Here is a 15960-nt window from a genome sequence, read left to right on the forward strand (position 1 = left end):
CGGGTCGCGGGGGCAGCAGCTCAAGCAAAGCCGCCCAAACCTCCTGATCGACACACATCTCCCCCAGCTCCTCCGGGGGAACCCCAAGGCATTCCCAAGCCAGCCGAGAGATGTAGTCCCTCCAGCGTGTCCTGGGTCTTCCCCGGGACCTCCTCCCAGTGGGACGTGCCCGGAACACCTCTCCAGCGAGGCGTCCAGGGGGCATCCGGAAAAGATGCCCGAGCCACCTCAACTGACTCCTTTTGACGTGGAGGAACAGCGGCTCGACTCCGAGCTCCTCCCGAGTGACCGAGCTCCTCACCCTATCTCTAAGGGAGCGCCCAGCCACCCTGCGGAGGAAACTCATCTCGGCCGCTTGTACTCGTGATCTCGTTCTTTCAGTCATGAGCCAAATCTTATGACCATAGGTGAGGATCGGAACGTAGATCGATCGGTAAATTGAGAGCTTTGCCCCCCTACTCAGCTCTCTCTTCACCACAACGGTCTGATACAGCGACCGCATCACTGCAGATGCTGCACCGATCCGTCTATCGATCTCACGCTCCATCCGTCCCTCACTCGTGAACAAGACCCCGAGATACTTAAACTCCTCCACTTGAGGCAAGGACACTCCACCAACCTGAAGAGGGCAAAGCACCTTTTTCCGGTCGAGAACCATGACCTCGGATTTGGAGGTGCTGATTTTCATCCCGGACGCTTCACACTCGGCTGCAAACCGCCCAAGTGCACGCTGAAGGTCCTGATTTGACGAAGCCAACAGAACCACATCGTCCACAAACAGCAGAGATGAGATTCTGTGGTTCCCAAACCAACCCCCCTCTACACCCTGGCTGTCCATAAAAATAATGAACAGAACCGGTGACAAAGGGCAGCCCTGGCGGAGGCCAACGTGCACTGGAAACAGGTTTGACTTACTACCCGCAATGCGAACCAAGCTCCTGCTGCGGTCGTACAGGGACCGGATAGCCCTTAGCAAAGGACCCCGGACCCCGTACTCCCGGAGCACTCCCCACAGGGTGCCCCGAGGGACATGGTCGAACGCCTTCTCCAGATCCACAAAACACATGTGGACTGGTTGGGCAAACTCCCATGAACCCTCGAGCACCCGATGGAGCGTGTAGAGCTGGTCCAGTGTGCCACAACCAGGACAAAAACCACACTGCTCCTCCTGAATCCGAGGTTCGACCATCGGTCGAATTCTCCTCTCCAGTACTCTGGAATAGACCTTACCAGGGAGGCTGAGGAGTGTGATCCCCCTATAGATGGAACACACCCTCCGGCCCCCCTACTTAAACAGAGGGACCACCACCCCGGTCTGCCAACCCAGAGGCACTGTCCCCGATCGCCACGCAGTGTTGCAGAGGCGTGTCAGCCAAGACAGCCCCACAACATCCAGAGACGTAAGGTACTCAGGACAGATTTCATCCACCCCAGGAGCCTTGCCACCGAGGAGCTTTCTAACCACCTCGGTGACTTTGGCCTGGGTAATGGATGAGTCCGCCTCCGAGTCCTCAGTCTCTGCTTCCTCTTCGGAAGACGTGACGATGGGATTGAGGAGATCCTTGAAGTACTCCTTCCACCGCCCGACAACATCCTCAGTCAGGGTCAACAGCTCCCCACTCGCACCGTAAACAGTGCTGGTGGAGAGCTGCTTCTGCCTCCTGAGGCGTCGGACGGTTTGCCAGAATCTCTTTGAGGCCGACCGATAATCCTCCTCCATGGCCTCCCCGAACTCCTCCCAGACCCGAGTTTTTGTCTCTGCGACCGCATGGGCTGCGGCACGCTTGGCCTGCAGCACGCTTGGCCTGCCGGTACCTGTCAGCTGCCTCTGGGGTCCCACCTACCAACAAAGATAAGTAGGACTCCTTCTTCAGCTTGACGGCATCCCTTACTTCCGGTGTCCACCACCGGGTTCGGGGATTGCCGCCAGAACCACAGTGGTGTCCGAATCCATTGCAAGCAGAAGAGGTTAAATGAATTTATATTCAAACATCACATACTAAATGAGCAGCAATATGGATTTAGAAAAAAATCGTTGGGGATAATTGATTTTGTGGAACATATTACAAATGCAATTGAAAACAAGCAATATAATGTAGGGGGGGGGTTCGACTTACAAAAAGCATTTGATACCATTGATCACACCTTCTTATTTGATAAATTATGGAAGTATGGCATCAGAGGTTTGGCTCATGATTGGATCGCAGGTTATCTGCACAATAGGTACCAATGTGTTCATATTGGTGTGATAAATTCTGAATTTTTGAAGTGCACTTGTGGGGTGCCCCAGGGCTCATTCCTTGAGCCTTTGTTGTTTCTTCTAGATATTAATGACAAATGTTTGGTTTTTAAGTTTGTGAGTTGCATTTTATTTGCTAATGACACGACTGTGTTTTGTAGTGGGGATCATTTGGGACAGGTTCTGGACATGATGGAGAGGGAACTACAGAAGTTCAAAGAATGGTTTGATTCAAATAAATTATTGCTTCATTTTGGTAAAACAATGTGTATCATATTTGGAAATAAACCCAGGAATTTATGTAGAAATTTACCAGTACACAATATTGAAATTGAACTTGTAAATGAAAATAAATTTCTTGGGGTTTTTCATTGACGATAAATTGGAGTTGAAATACACATATAAATTATGTTAAATCAAAAATTTCAAAAGCCATTGCCATTTTGTATAAAGCACAAGACTTCCTTTCCCACCACTCATTAGTTACCTTTTATCAGTCATTACTTGTGACCTATTGCATTGAAGTTTGGGGAACCACCTCCAAAACAAATACAAATTCAATATTTTTACTACAAAAGAAAGCCCTAATAATTATTATTTATAAACCATATCATGAGCCAACAAATCCATTGTTTGTCTGTTTACACATTTTAAAATTTTGCGACCGGATTGATTATAGCATAACAAAATTATGTTTAAAGTAAAAAATAAACTTTAACCACAACATGTCGAGAACCTGTTCAAAATGAGGGACTCAGTTATAATTTACAAGGAATATTATTAGTGTCTTTGGCTTCTCCTTTTTTTTTTTTTTTTTTTTTTTACTTGGTTTGCCACAGCAGATGGATGGATGTGCATGTTGATTTGCCACAGGTTTTATGCCAGATGCTGTTCCTCAGACAACTCCACATTTCACGGCACATGGGCAGGGGTGGTCTTGAACTGGAAACCTTCTGCTCTGGAAACAAGTGCACTAACCATTTGGAAACTAACCATTTCATCCCGAATAGCAAACCGGGGTGCATTTTGATGCATCACAGAAACTTCTGGATCCATCTTTTGTCAATCTTGAATAAACTTGGTATATGTAGTAGTTATGGACATCTTCTGCACAAGTTTTGAAATCAGGTTTAAAATTTTCAAGCTGTTCAAAACACGGTCACATCTGTTTTAACAGTTTATGTCATGTTCAAACACCTTTGGGTAGTCTTAGTGAGTAGACCCAGTGAGCTTGATACCTGTTTGAATGTGTTCCATCGGTGTAAAAATTTGAAGCAAAAGCAGTGTTTGTTGGGATTTGAGCCGAGAACAGAGTTTTACTTTTGTTTTTGAGTGAACTGCCAAGTATGCGCTTTATAAGCCAGCCTGATAAGAAGCTTAAGTGCAATTCTAGTTTCAACCTTCATCCACATACCAAGTTTGGTAGAAATCGGCCAAAGGACCATGGCAGACATAGATGAATAAACAAATACACAGACAGGACATTAGCCCCAACCAAAGTGACTAACATTTGTCAAACCTAGGCTCACCTGGGTAATTGCAAAACCTACCTAACCCTAACCCAGTTAGGGTTAGCCAAAACAAACCCTTCAAAGGTAATTCCAAGTTTGACTTTCACCCACATGCGAAATTGGGTGAAAATTATCCAAAGGATTATTTGAGGAACAAACAAATGCTAATAAAATTAGTGTATGATGAATTTTTTAAATGTTTCCAAAATGGATGTGCATAGTTTTGAATGACACCCTTTTTTAATATTTGCTCTATGTTGCTTTGCCAGCTCACCGAGGAAGTACAAGTGAAAAAACCAGAAGTGGAATATCTTTTGGAACGATGTGATCAGCGTTACAAGGATGTTCCTCCCAGCCAGCCGGACAAGGTGAAAAAAATCAGTTCCTCAAACAGCACGACAAAAGACTTTCTCAGAGGCTGAAACACTGTTACTTGAACAACATTTTCAGTCTTAAATGCATTCCCATTCAGGATTTCGTCAGGGAATAAAATAAATAAAACTCATTTCACTTTCATCTCACCACTAGCATGACTTGAACCATTTCGTGAAACCCAAATTATACACTTCATTAGTGTATGTCAGACCACATTACATCTTTTGAAGATGAAAGGCACAGAGCCACGGTGGACTTGGAAATATGAGGCTGAGTTTACCCATAGGAGCCCACTGGATGAAAATAAAAGCATTTTTATTTGTACAAGCGGAAAATCTATGTTTGTGTGTGTGTGTCTGTGTGTGTGGTGACAGGTGAAGTATGCCAAGTTAAAAGAAAACTGGACTGTGATCCTGCAACTGCTGCAGCAGCACAAAGAGAGGACGGCTGCTCCGTTAGTCGCCAAGAAAGCTCGTAAGAATTTATTTTGCTGTTTACCTGAAGACTGTGGTGACTGTATGTGGATCCATCCATCCATCCATCTATCTATCTATCTGACACATATCTTGATACACGGGCTATGATATTCGATTTGATCTGATACAATTCTTTGTTTAATGTTGACATTCATTTTCCATGATAAATTAGAATAAGCCAATCGTGAAACAGTGAATGTTTCCTGGAAACCAGGGGCCTTCTTTAGGTGTTTTGTAGTGGGCTGCACCCCTGGGGGCAGCACTACATGGGAGTCAAGATGGCGCTTGTGTGTGGGCTCGCCGCTGCTCGGCTGCTTTTATGTCAGTTTTTAGCATTGATTTCCACATTGTATGCCTTTGTGTTAGTCCTCGTGCCCAGTAACTGTGCCTATGCTGTCCGGACTTATGATCACAGCTCTCTTTTTAACATCAAAGAGTCTATGGAATGCTGCTTTAATGACAGAGACAGCTACAAACAAACCTTCCCCCCACCGTTTGTGTGCGCGCCCACTTCCCCGGAATACCTGTTGCTGTTATGAGTTCCAGGCAATCCCAAGAAGAAATCGAGGAGGAGGAGAGGGCACAGGGCAGATGATCCAGGGCTTTAGGGATATTTCCTACCACCTGTTTGCGGATGACTTACAACTGTACTGTTCCTTTAAGATTTCAGAAGTCCACAAACTGAACTCTTTATTTGACTGCCTGTCACAGGTGAAGAAGTGGCTTAATGGAAACCGTCTGCAACTAAACTCTGAAAAAACTGAGACAGTTATTGTTGCCCCTGACAGTGCTGTTCCTGTTATCAGGAGGCTCCTTGGTGACTTGGGCTTAACAGCAAAAACAAGCCTTAGAAACCTTGGCATTATTTTCGATGAAGGAATGTCTCTTGCTCAGCATGCAAGCAAGCTTGTGAAGAATTGCTTCTTTCAACTGCGAAATATCGCCAAACTTAACTTGGTGTCACAGAAAGAATTAGAGGAAATCATCCATGCCTTTGTCTCCACGCGGTTGGACTATTGCAACAGCCTGTTCACTTGCCTGGGTAAGAAGGAGCTAAATCGGTTGCAGTATGTCCAGAACTCTGCTGCGAGGCTTCTGACCTGCACCAACAGGAGAGCCCACATCACACCTATCTTGGAATCCCTCCACTGGCTCCCTGTTGCCTCCAGAATTAATTTTAAAGTCTTGGTCTTGACTTTCAGAGCACTACATGGTCAGGCTCCTGATTACATTGCTGACTTGATTCAGCCCTACACCTCAGCCCGCAGCCTCAGATCTTCAGATCAGAACCTGTTGATGGTTCCTCGAACCTGCTTTAAAACTCGAGGAGACTGATCTTTTAAAGCCGTAGCGCCTCGTCTCTGGAATTAACTCCCTCTGTCCCTGCGATCCCTGGACTCTGTTGAGATGTTCAAAAAGCAACTAAAGACTCTACTTTTTAAACAGGCTTTTCATGGCCAATAATCTTTTAGTACTGAGTGTGTATTTTTACTGTATATTTTTATTGTTTTACCTTGCAAAGCGCTTTGTGACCCCTGTCTGCGAAAAGCACTATATAAATAAAGTTTACTTACTTACTTACTTACTTACATACAGCAGCAAAATGGGCAACATCAAAGGAGCCCAGAAGAAGAAGCTAGCTGTTTTTCATGGCAAAGGTTATGCACACCACTGATGTGTAAATTAGGATTTAGTACACTCCTATTTGCACCACCCTCATCTACCCAAATTTAATGTGTAATATTAAATGCAGTATGGCTGCCTCTGCTCTTCCCGGGTCAAATTCGAAAAGCCTTCTGATAAAGTCAGATTTCACAGTTAAATATTTGATCCAACTCACAATATTTTGAAGTTTGTTACCGCATAAACTGCCCACACCATCCCAAAATGCAATATGGCTGCTTCAGTGATGCATATTGTGTGTTACAGATGCCTAATATACACCAGGTGGTGCAAATTACGCATCTGTATTGCACATTATCATATGATAATATGCACCACATGGTGCATACTGTGCATCCATATCTTGTAATATGCACCACCGTGTGTGTATAGCCAGTCCAGTTTTTAATTTATTTATTTATTTTTCATCTGGGAGCATAGCATAAATAGCACAGCATAACTATCCCTCTTTGAATCGGTTTGGCATTATTAACACATTTTGAAGTGAATCTAAAGTTCAGATGGTTACTATATGTATAAAAATGTTAAACTAGGGCAGATTCATGAATTTAAATCCCATGGCTTTGTTTTCTGACTTTTGATACAATTACTATTACTGCTGTAACAACTATTACTGTTACTGCTTCAACCACTCCCACAGTTACAACTGACAATGTTATCCTGCTGCTGCTACCACTACTACTACTACTACTCATCATCATCATCGTCCTGGCAATCCCTCTGTGGTGAGAAAGATTGCCTCTGGATTGATGGGATGGTGTACGTGGAAAGGACTAATAGGCCCAGTCTTTATATGGATGGTTTCTAACAGACACTGCATGTGGTTGCTCCGGAGAGCTTCTGCTGGTCAGGATCTTGCTGTCTTTCTTTCCTCTTTGTCCTTGTTCATCCGCATTTTTTGAAGACTTCCAGTCCTGTGTGGATCATTGCTCACCAGGCAGCTCTGTCCCTCACTTGTTCTTCCCAAGTCTTCCAGTGTTGGGGCAGTTCTTAATGCTGTGCTTCAGGAGGTCCTTGTAGCATTTATTCTGCCCTCCTCTGGAACCTTTTATCATCGCTTAGCTGGGAGTAGAAGATCTGCTTGTAAAATTGGCTGTCATCCATTGTCATGACATGAGCCACCCACCGATGCTGGTTCTTGATGATGACACACTCTCTGCTCTGGTACACTCATGTTGGTTTGGTAGCCTTTCCACCTGATGTGGAGGATATTCCTCAGGCAGTGTTGGCGGAATCGCTCAAGGGTCTTCATATGGCAGTAGGTTGTCTAGTTCAGATCTGTACAGCAGAGTTGACATGACAACAGCTTTGTAAACAAGGATTTTCATCTCATGTCGAAGGTCTCTGTTGTTGAAAATGTCTGCGAAGCCGGCCGAAGGCAGTTCGTGCACATTTGAGTTGGTGCTGGATCTCGTCATCGATAGTGGCGCTTGATGACATATGGCTGCCCAGGTATGGAAAGTGGATCACATTTTCGAGGACCTGTTCATGAAGTTTTACAGCAAGAAGCTTTGATTTACCATATTGAGTGGAGGCTGATACAGGACCTCTGTCTTCTTCTGGTTGATGTGAAGACCAAGCTTGGTGATGGCTTCATCAAAGATTTCAAAGACTTTCTGAAGACTTTCTTCTGTAAAGGATGACACACTGTTGTCATCAGCATACTGGAAGTCCAGGAGCGAAGTGGTGGTGATTTTATTCTTGGCTGTCAGTCTGGTCAGGCTTTCCATCCGTTCTGAACATAATGTCAACTAATGGTGGCAAACTACTGCTACTGCTACTAATAATAGTAACAATAACTACAAGGGCACTCAGCAAGTGCATAGGTCTTTGTTGATATTTCTTTTTTCCTGAAAGTGGACCTTTTATGCTATTCATTGACCTTTGGTCTTATTCGCTGAACTTTGTGTCTGATTACTACTGTAATCTGATTGCTGAGCTTTTACTTGAATCTCAGAAGCAAATTTCTGAAGATTTATCCTGTTATTTCATCTTTGAACCTTATCCAGGATGTTATGTTCTTGTTATGTAATAATAATGATAATAGTGCAATTGTTTCTAGATCAGAAGGTTGCTTGTTCAAGGCTGTTCTTTCCCATACTCCATGTTATGTGGAGTTGTCTCCACAAGGGCATCTGGCATAAAAATCAATATTCAGATACATCTTACATCTGCTGTGGTGACTTCTCATAACAAAAGGGAGAAGCTGAAGGAACTTACATTATTTTATGTAGCTTTGCTTGTGCATTACATACAGTTCACAGTACTGGCCAGTATATCACAAAAAATAGAAACGATAAATCAGACATTAATCAAATAACACCAAAAAGACAAAAAAAAGTACTATAAATTGTTGTAACCACTGATGTGCATTTATTGTATGGATCTCAGTTTTTGCATGAGCGCTATCACCTTCTTTAAAGCTTTATTTCATAAATACTTGTGCAGCAGCTACAAGCTGGACCCTGGAATTAGCACACAACTTCAAACAGCACATTTGTCTGACTTATATGAGCAGACAGTCAGTGGTATTTATGTTATCAAGGACATGCTATAATTAATGCTATTATGTTGACATTTTAAATCAAATTAGTGTCACTTGTAACAGTGTGGGTGAGGTATTGCATACCGTGTTGATGTTTTTTTTTTCTCCAAACTGTATTGAGCTGTGAATCATTTTTTGCAACCATGAAGCCTTTTATTGTGCATAGCCTCTGTGGTACAGGGTATGGTTCAATCACGTCTCTGTATTTCAGACGAAGGTCTGACAGGAAGCTCCCAGCCTGAATCTGCAGCCCTGGCCCAGTTCAACAAGTCCTGGGCTGAGCTCACTGATTGGCTGACCATGCTGGATAACATGGTGCAGAACAAGCGCGTGGTGGTGGCTGACCTGGATGACATCAGTGACAATATTGGTAAACTGAAGGTCAGTGCAGCAAAAGTCACACTTGCATGAATTAAAATAATAATAAACTACCTTGACATTATTTTGTGCAGAAGTGGTTACTGGGTCATAGAAGATGTGATAGAGGTTTTGGTTGTCTGCCTCACATTTTGTCCTTTTATCTATTTAACATTTTTATGACATCACAAGGCTGTGAAGGGGCAGCATCCTTCCTTTGTGGGCTTTTGAAATTAATTGTTGCTGATGATTAATATGTATATGTCGCAGACATGAATGGGCAAAGCTCTTCAGCATCTCACCATGTCATTTAGGTCATTCAGACTTTTTTTTGAGTAAATGCGTCAGGGGAGCATTGGCATTGCTACAACCTTTCAGCTTCTGAGGGGGCTCTGCTCCCCCCATTTAAGCATTTTTCTTTATTTGCCTCTCACATGCCTGGAAGCTCCTCACCATCTAACCATGTCATTTAGGTCCTTCAGACTTGTTTAAGTAAAATGGTTTTTGGGAGCATGAGCATGGCTAAAACCTTTCAGCTTCTGGGGAGGGGGGGCTCTGCAACCGTGGCCACCACTCTAGCTGCACCCATGCCAGTAAGTGTTCAACATTTGACATTTCCTGTTTCACTGTGGACTCAAAATTTGGGACTTCCTGTTTCAGTGTGAACTTGCCACTGAGTTCCTGCGAGATTCCATGGGATCTCGTCTGTCAATCCAGGAAGTGTTTGACATTTCCTGTTTCACTGTGAACTTAAAATTTGGCACTTCCTGTTTGGGGTTCCCTGTACCATGAGCAACATTCATGCTGCTGCACAGTGCTTTTCTCATATAACTATGCAGCTGACTTTCTGGGCCTGATTTACTAAGGTCCCACATAACGAGTGCTAAGCTGTGCAGGCATTCCAAACTTTTGGGCATTGGGTTATTGAACATTTTGTGGGTAATTTACTAAGAATAATTGCACACATGACAGTGGGCCAAAACATGGAATGGAATTTGAGTGATTTATTTTTTTAATCATTAAAATAAGTTGTAAAATGAGCAATAAAATTCACGAACTCACTAAAATTTAATTTTTGCACATTTTTTTCAAACTGAGTGCTGCAGTATAACCAGCAGGAGACCACTGATGTGTGCAGTGAATTTGGTGACACCACACCTGATTTTATTTAATATTTTTCTGGTGTCTCTTTTCATTTTTGCACTTTGTAGACGGTCCCTAAGCTTCCATTTTTCTTCCACCTGCTCGTTTGAGTCAGTGTTATTTTTTCCAGCTCAGAGGACTAGTCATATAGATAAAAGTAAGGTTGTAGCTCATTGTTTAACTTCCTGAGGTTATAAACTAGTGCTGTTTGTTTTTCTACAATGTTTCTCTTAAGATTATTGAGCCGTTTACAGGAGGGGGAGGTTTCTGTCCTCTGTGAGTTTGACAGGTGGACCGTCCCTGTCAAACTCCTCACATGACACTGTCCCCGGAGCGGGTCACACCTAGCGGGGCTGGGCGCTTGACACCAGAAGCAAGAGCCCGCTCAGATCACCTCCTTAGCCTGTAGTGACCCCCCCCCCCCAAAAAAAGTAATTTTTGTGGTGATAGGGTTTGCGGTCAGGATTTCCTGCAGTAATTGATCCGTACATATATATATATATATATATAAGGTCTGTTAAAAAAGTATCCGACCTTTTTATTTTTTTCAAAAACTATATGGATTTGAATCACGTGTGATTGCATCAGACAAGCTTGAACCTTTGTGCGCATGCGTGAGTTTTTTCATGCCTGTCGGTTGCGTCATTCGCCCGTGAGCAGGCTTTGTGTGAGCAGTGGTCCACCCTCTCGTCGTTTTTTTATTGCGAATAAATGTCTGAACGATTTGGAGCTTTGCTGTATCAATTTTTTTCCAGAAACTGTGAGAGACCTCCAGGTGGACACCGTTCGGAAAATTAATATGGCTTTCAGGAACGATTTTATGGGGATTATACAGATTAAGGAGTGTTACTGCCGCTTTAAGGATGGCCCACAACTGCGCTAGTCAGACGACATACCGGATCAAGACAGCGTCCAGTTTAGAAATGAACAGCACATTCCACTGTTACAGGAGTTTTTGTCATGGAAAGAGGAGCACAGGAATTGTGAAAAGACGTGGACATCAGCACTTTTTCAGCACATTAAGACAGATGTGCGGAGGAGTTCTGAGCATCGCGGTGGAGCCACATGGCACAAAGCAACGCCATGATGAAGCCTTCCAGGACATGTTGGGGCATGTCCAGCTCATGCACAATCACAACCGGATAATCACACGACTGAAAAGCAACCGGAATCCATCTGAAAGCCACCTGAAAGCCGTCCTGTGAGACCAACACAGAGGTGGTTTTGTCCCGCGTAATGAACGGCTCCGTGGCGCGTCCCTCCGCTTTTCTTTCCATGAAAAAAACTCCTGTAACAGTGGAATGTGCCGAAAAAGTGCTGATGTCCATGACTTCTGCTTTTTTGTGAAAGTCAGATGAGGTCCCGGATCAACAAAGCCTTCACGTTGGAAATGATCTGGTTGTTTCAGCGGGGTCTGAGCATGTCGATCGGCGCTGGGAGCGCGCCGCGCTCTCAGCAGTTGTGGGCCGTCCTTAAAGCGGCAGTAAATCAAATCAAATCAATTTTATTTATATAGCCCCAAATCACAACAAACAGTTGCCCCAAGGCGCTTTATATTGTAAGGCAAAGCCATACAATAATTACGGAAAAACCCCAACGGTCAAAACGACCCCCTGTGAGCAAGCACTTGGCGACAGTGGGAAGGAAAAACTCCCTTTTAACAGGAAGAAACCTCCAGCAGAACCAGACTCAGGGAGGGGCAGTCTTCTGCTGGGACTGGTTGGGGCTGAGGGAGAGAACCAGGAAAAAGACATACTGTGGAGGGGAGCAGAGATCAATCACTAATGATTAAATGCAGAGTGGTGCATACAGAGCAAAAAGAGAAAGAAACACTCAGTGCATCATGGGAACCCCCCAGCAGTCTAAGTCTATAGCAGCATAACTAAGGGATGGTTCAGGGTCACCTGATCCAGCCCTAACTATAAGCTTTAGCAAAAAGGAAAGTTTTAAGCCTAATCTTAAAAGTAGAGAGGGTGTCTGTCTCCCTGATCCAAATTGGGAGCTGGTTCCAGAGGAGAGGAGCCTGAAAGCTGAAGGCTCTGCCTCCCATTCTACTCTTACAAACCCTAGGAACTACAAGTAAGCCTGCAGTCTGAGAGTGAAGCGCTCTATTGGGGTGATATGGTACTACGAGGTCCCTAAGATAAGATGGGACCTGATTATTCAAAGCCTTATAAGTAAGAAGAATTTTAAATTCTATTCTAGAATTAACAGGAAGCCAATGAAGAGAGGCCAATATGGGTGAGATATGCTCTCTCCTTCTAGTCCCTGTCAGTACTCTAGCTGCAGCATTTTGAATTAACTGAAGGCTTTTCAGGGAACTTTTAAGACAACCTGATAATAATGAATTACAATAGTCCAGCCTAGAGGAAATAAATGCATGAATTAGTTTTTCAGCATCACTCTGAGACAAGACCTTTCTAATTTTAAAGATATTGCGCAAATGCAAAAAAGCAGTCCTACATATTTGTTTAATATGCGCATTGAATGACATATCCTGATCAAAAATGACTCCAAGATTTCTCACAGTATTACTAGAGGTCAGAGTAATGCCATCCAGAGTAAGGATCTGGCTGGACACCATGTTTCTAAGATTTGTGGGGCCAAGTACAATAACTTCAGTTTTATCTGAGTTTAAAAGCAGGAAATTAGAGGTCATGCATGTGTTTATGTCTGTAAGACAATCCTGCAGTTTAGCTAATTGGTGTGTGTCCTCTGGCTTCATGGATAGATAAAGCTGGGTATCATCTGCGTAACAATGAAAATTTAAGCAATGCTGTCTAATAATACTGCCTAAGGGAAGCATGTATAAAGTGAATAAAATTGGTCCTAGCACAGAACCTTGTGGAACTCCATAATTAACCTTAGTCTGTGAAGAAGATTCCCCATTTACATGAACAAATTGTAATCTATTAGATAAATATGATTCAAACCACTGCAGCGTAGTTCCTGTCGCGGCTCGTCTTTTTGGTCTTCTCAGGATGTCGTCTTTTAGATAACACAAACTAATTGCAAGTGATATGCTAGAAAAAGGACACAACACTTTAGAATAATTCAGCCTTAAGCAAGATAAAATGCACAGAGTTTTTAAGTTTATTTAAGCCTTCGACACAAAGCTTAGACAAACTGAGTCCTCTAGAGAGACTGAATATGACAACCGCGCTCATCTATTTATTGGAGACCCGCGGGCATCGCTCCTCCTTCGACTTTTTTATTTATTTCATTCCCAAGACATGGTTTTCTATTGGAAGCGTCCTCTAGTGAACCCTAAGCAGGTGTTAGGCCATTATTTCAAAGTGACAAACGCCCCCATTAAAACATGAAGGATTTACAACTGATTTTTTTAAAAGACCTTCAGCCACAGGTGCAGCTGGCCTGAGGCCCCCCCCGCACGTGGCCTCAGCCACACGTGCAGCTGGCCTGAGGCCCCTGCACGTGGCCTGCGGGAAAGCACCTAAAAGGCCTTGGAAAGCCCCTGACAGACTAAATGACTAATAGAGCCCTTTTTTTGGGTTGAACACCTGCTAGTTCAACCAGAGGACATACAGTTCGGATCAGGACACTTGATAGTTCATCATAGTTCAAATAAGGACCTAAAAATTCTTCTACAGTCCCTCCTCTGGGACTCAAAAGAGTCCCATTACATCAACTATACTCTTGGGTTGTTTACTGACAAGACATCCTCATTTGTGCATTGCAATAAAAAAGAAAAACACATCACTCGACTTACTGATAACTCTGGTGCGGATATGAATATCAGTGATACGTCACACGGTAAATATATTGAAGTGCAGGTGAACCTACATACTAAGGCACAAGGTGATCAATTAGCTGGATTATATCAACGCAAGGTGACATTCAAACATTGAGTTTTAGTGTAATTCTAGGCACTTAAAATGGCCACATAAAACAAGTTACAGCAACCTCTTAATCATGGCAAAGTAAAGGCTTTACATTGACATCAGTGCAACCAATCATCTTCTGGCATCTATTGTCTCACTCGACCAGAGGCTCCAACCCATTATACTTGGTTCTACATATTATTTTGTTAAAGAGTCACACATGTATTACTTAAATGCATCAAATAACCCCTACGTTACCACTATTTAGTCAACCAATCAAGAAACTATTCTAAGGTTAGCACAGCTATGTCTAGTTAAATGATAAACACAATAAATGGTTTCCCTTCATGTCCGTCCTTAAGTCATTTGCCTTAGTCAATCATATAATGGTTTTCATTATAGGCCATTTCTCAACATTCTCCACTTTGTTTTTCTTCTTTTTCAGCTTGTTTTCTAATGCCCTTTTTGGCCAGACGCCAAATTTAGGCGATGCATGTCTCTTGAGGCATGCTATAATTTAAGAAAAAGGGGTCCCTATGGTGCATTTTTACTACTAAATCTACAAACACGCCGTGTAAGGGTCCCCTTTTTATAACTTTGCAATGTGATATCTATGTGTATGCATTTAGCTTTATCTGTGTTACGCAGATGATGGTAAGGACAGACATTTACCCAACCTTCGTTACTAACATATATCCTTCTTTGTTTTTATTTACACTCAGATTTCTGAAACCAGTCCGCAATTCAAACTCAAGAACCAAGATCATAGTCCGTGTTCAGTGCCATTACGTCAGTCTGCGCTCCTCAGCATTTACTCAGCATCTGAAGTTTTGGGAGAAGTTGGGGAACATGGGGAGGTTGGCCTTTCAGGGGTAGTGGGGGAAGGATCAGGAATTCTGGCTTTCAGACAGTCGTGCAGTTCTCTGATGGATCTTTCCAGCTCCTTGTGCTGCTTGGCCAGGTTGTACAGGGCCCCCAGAGAATTCTTGCCCACATTCAGGGTGGTGGTGGCCAGCCCTAGCTGTTCCCTTTCCATATGCTCCATCATGCAGGCTAGCATGTCCATACTAGACTGAAGACCACACAGTTGAGTATGGAGGCCCTCCTGAGCACAAGAGATGTTGGCATTGTCACGGTGTATCCTGAACAGGTATGCAGCTGTCTGACTTAGTTGTGGCATGATTTCCTCAAATAGCTCATGGGGAATGTGATTTGTGAGGGGCAGGAGCTGCTCCAAGGTTTTTGGAACAGACTCTTGTGGAAGACGAAGCTCTCGAACCAAGATTGCCATGTCCTGTGGGGTGACCATGACCAGATTAAGGTTGTGCAGTCCAGGGGACAGGAAGTACAAGGGGGAAGGCATTTTGTGTGTGGGGGGAGTATTGTTGATGTCGCACAGGCAAGTGGGTGGGACACTCTGGGCATTTAGCAGCCTGTACAAAGCTCCCCTCTGTCCTGGTGGGTGAGTTCGGCTAAGGTCTACCCCTGCTGATCCTCCTCCAGAGGTACTGGGCTGATCAGAATATCTCTCCTGCCTTGGGGGTGGAAAGCTGGGGACAGGTCCTAGCAGTGAATTGGGTCTAGGATGCACTCGGGCAGTTGCTGCATAAGGCCGACCTTGGCTGCCTCCCCTGGAGGGTATCGTTGCCACTGGCACATGTGACTGTCTCCATGGCATCTGCGGAAGGGGTGTGTTCCTGAGTCCAAAGGGTCCTTCAGGTGATGGTGGAGTCCTCGGGCCGACTCTTGCTGCAGGCAGATTCTGTGAAGCTGTCATCGCTAGGTGCTG

The 15960-nt window shown here is 43.9% G+C and overlaps 1 protein-coding gene across 1 annotated transcript in view; it reads left to right on the forward strand.

The window, feature by feature from the left end:
• dmd (dystrophin) overlaps positions 1–15960 on the forward strand; it is a 1392820-nt gene that overhangs the window by 932483 nt on the left and 444377 nt on the right. Inside the window, exons 54-56 of the mRNA XM_034174291.1 lie at positions 4020–4118; positions 4500–4599; positions 9041–9210. Of these exons, the coding sequence (XP_034030182.1) occupies positions 4020–4118; positions 4500–4599; positions 9041–9210 (369 nt within the window). The remainder of the gene's footprint in view (positions 1–4019; positions 4119–4499; positions 4600–9040; positions 9211–15960) is intronic.

The sequence above is a fragment of the Thalassophryne amazonica genome, chromosome 1 (assembly GCF_902500255.1).
Source record: "Thalassophryne amazonica chromosome 1, fThaAma1.1, whole genome shotgun sequence".
NCBI classification, from domain to species: Eukaryota; Metazoa; Chordata; class Actinopteri; order Batrachoidiformes; family Batrachoididae; genus Thalassophryne; species Thalassophryne amazonica.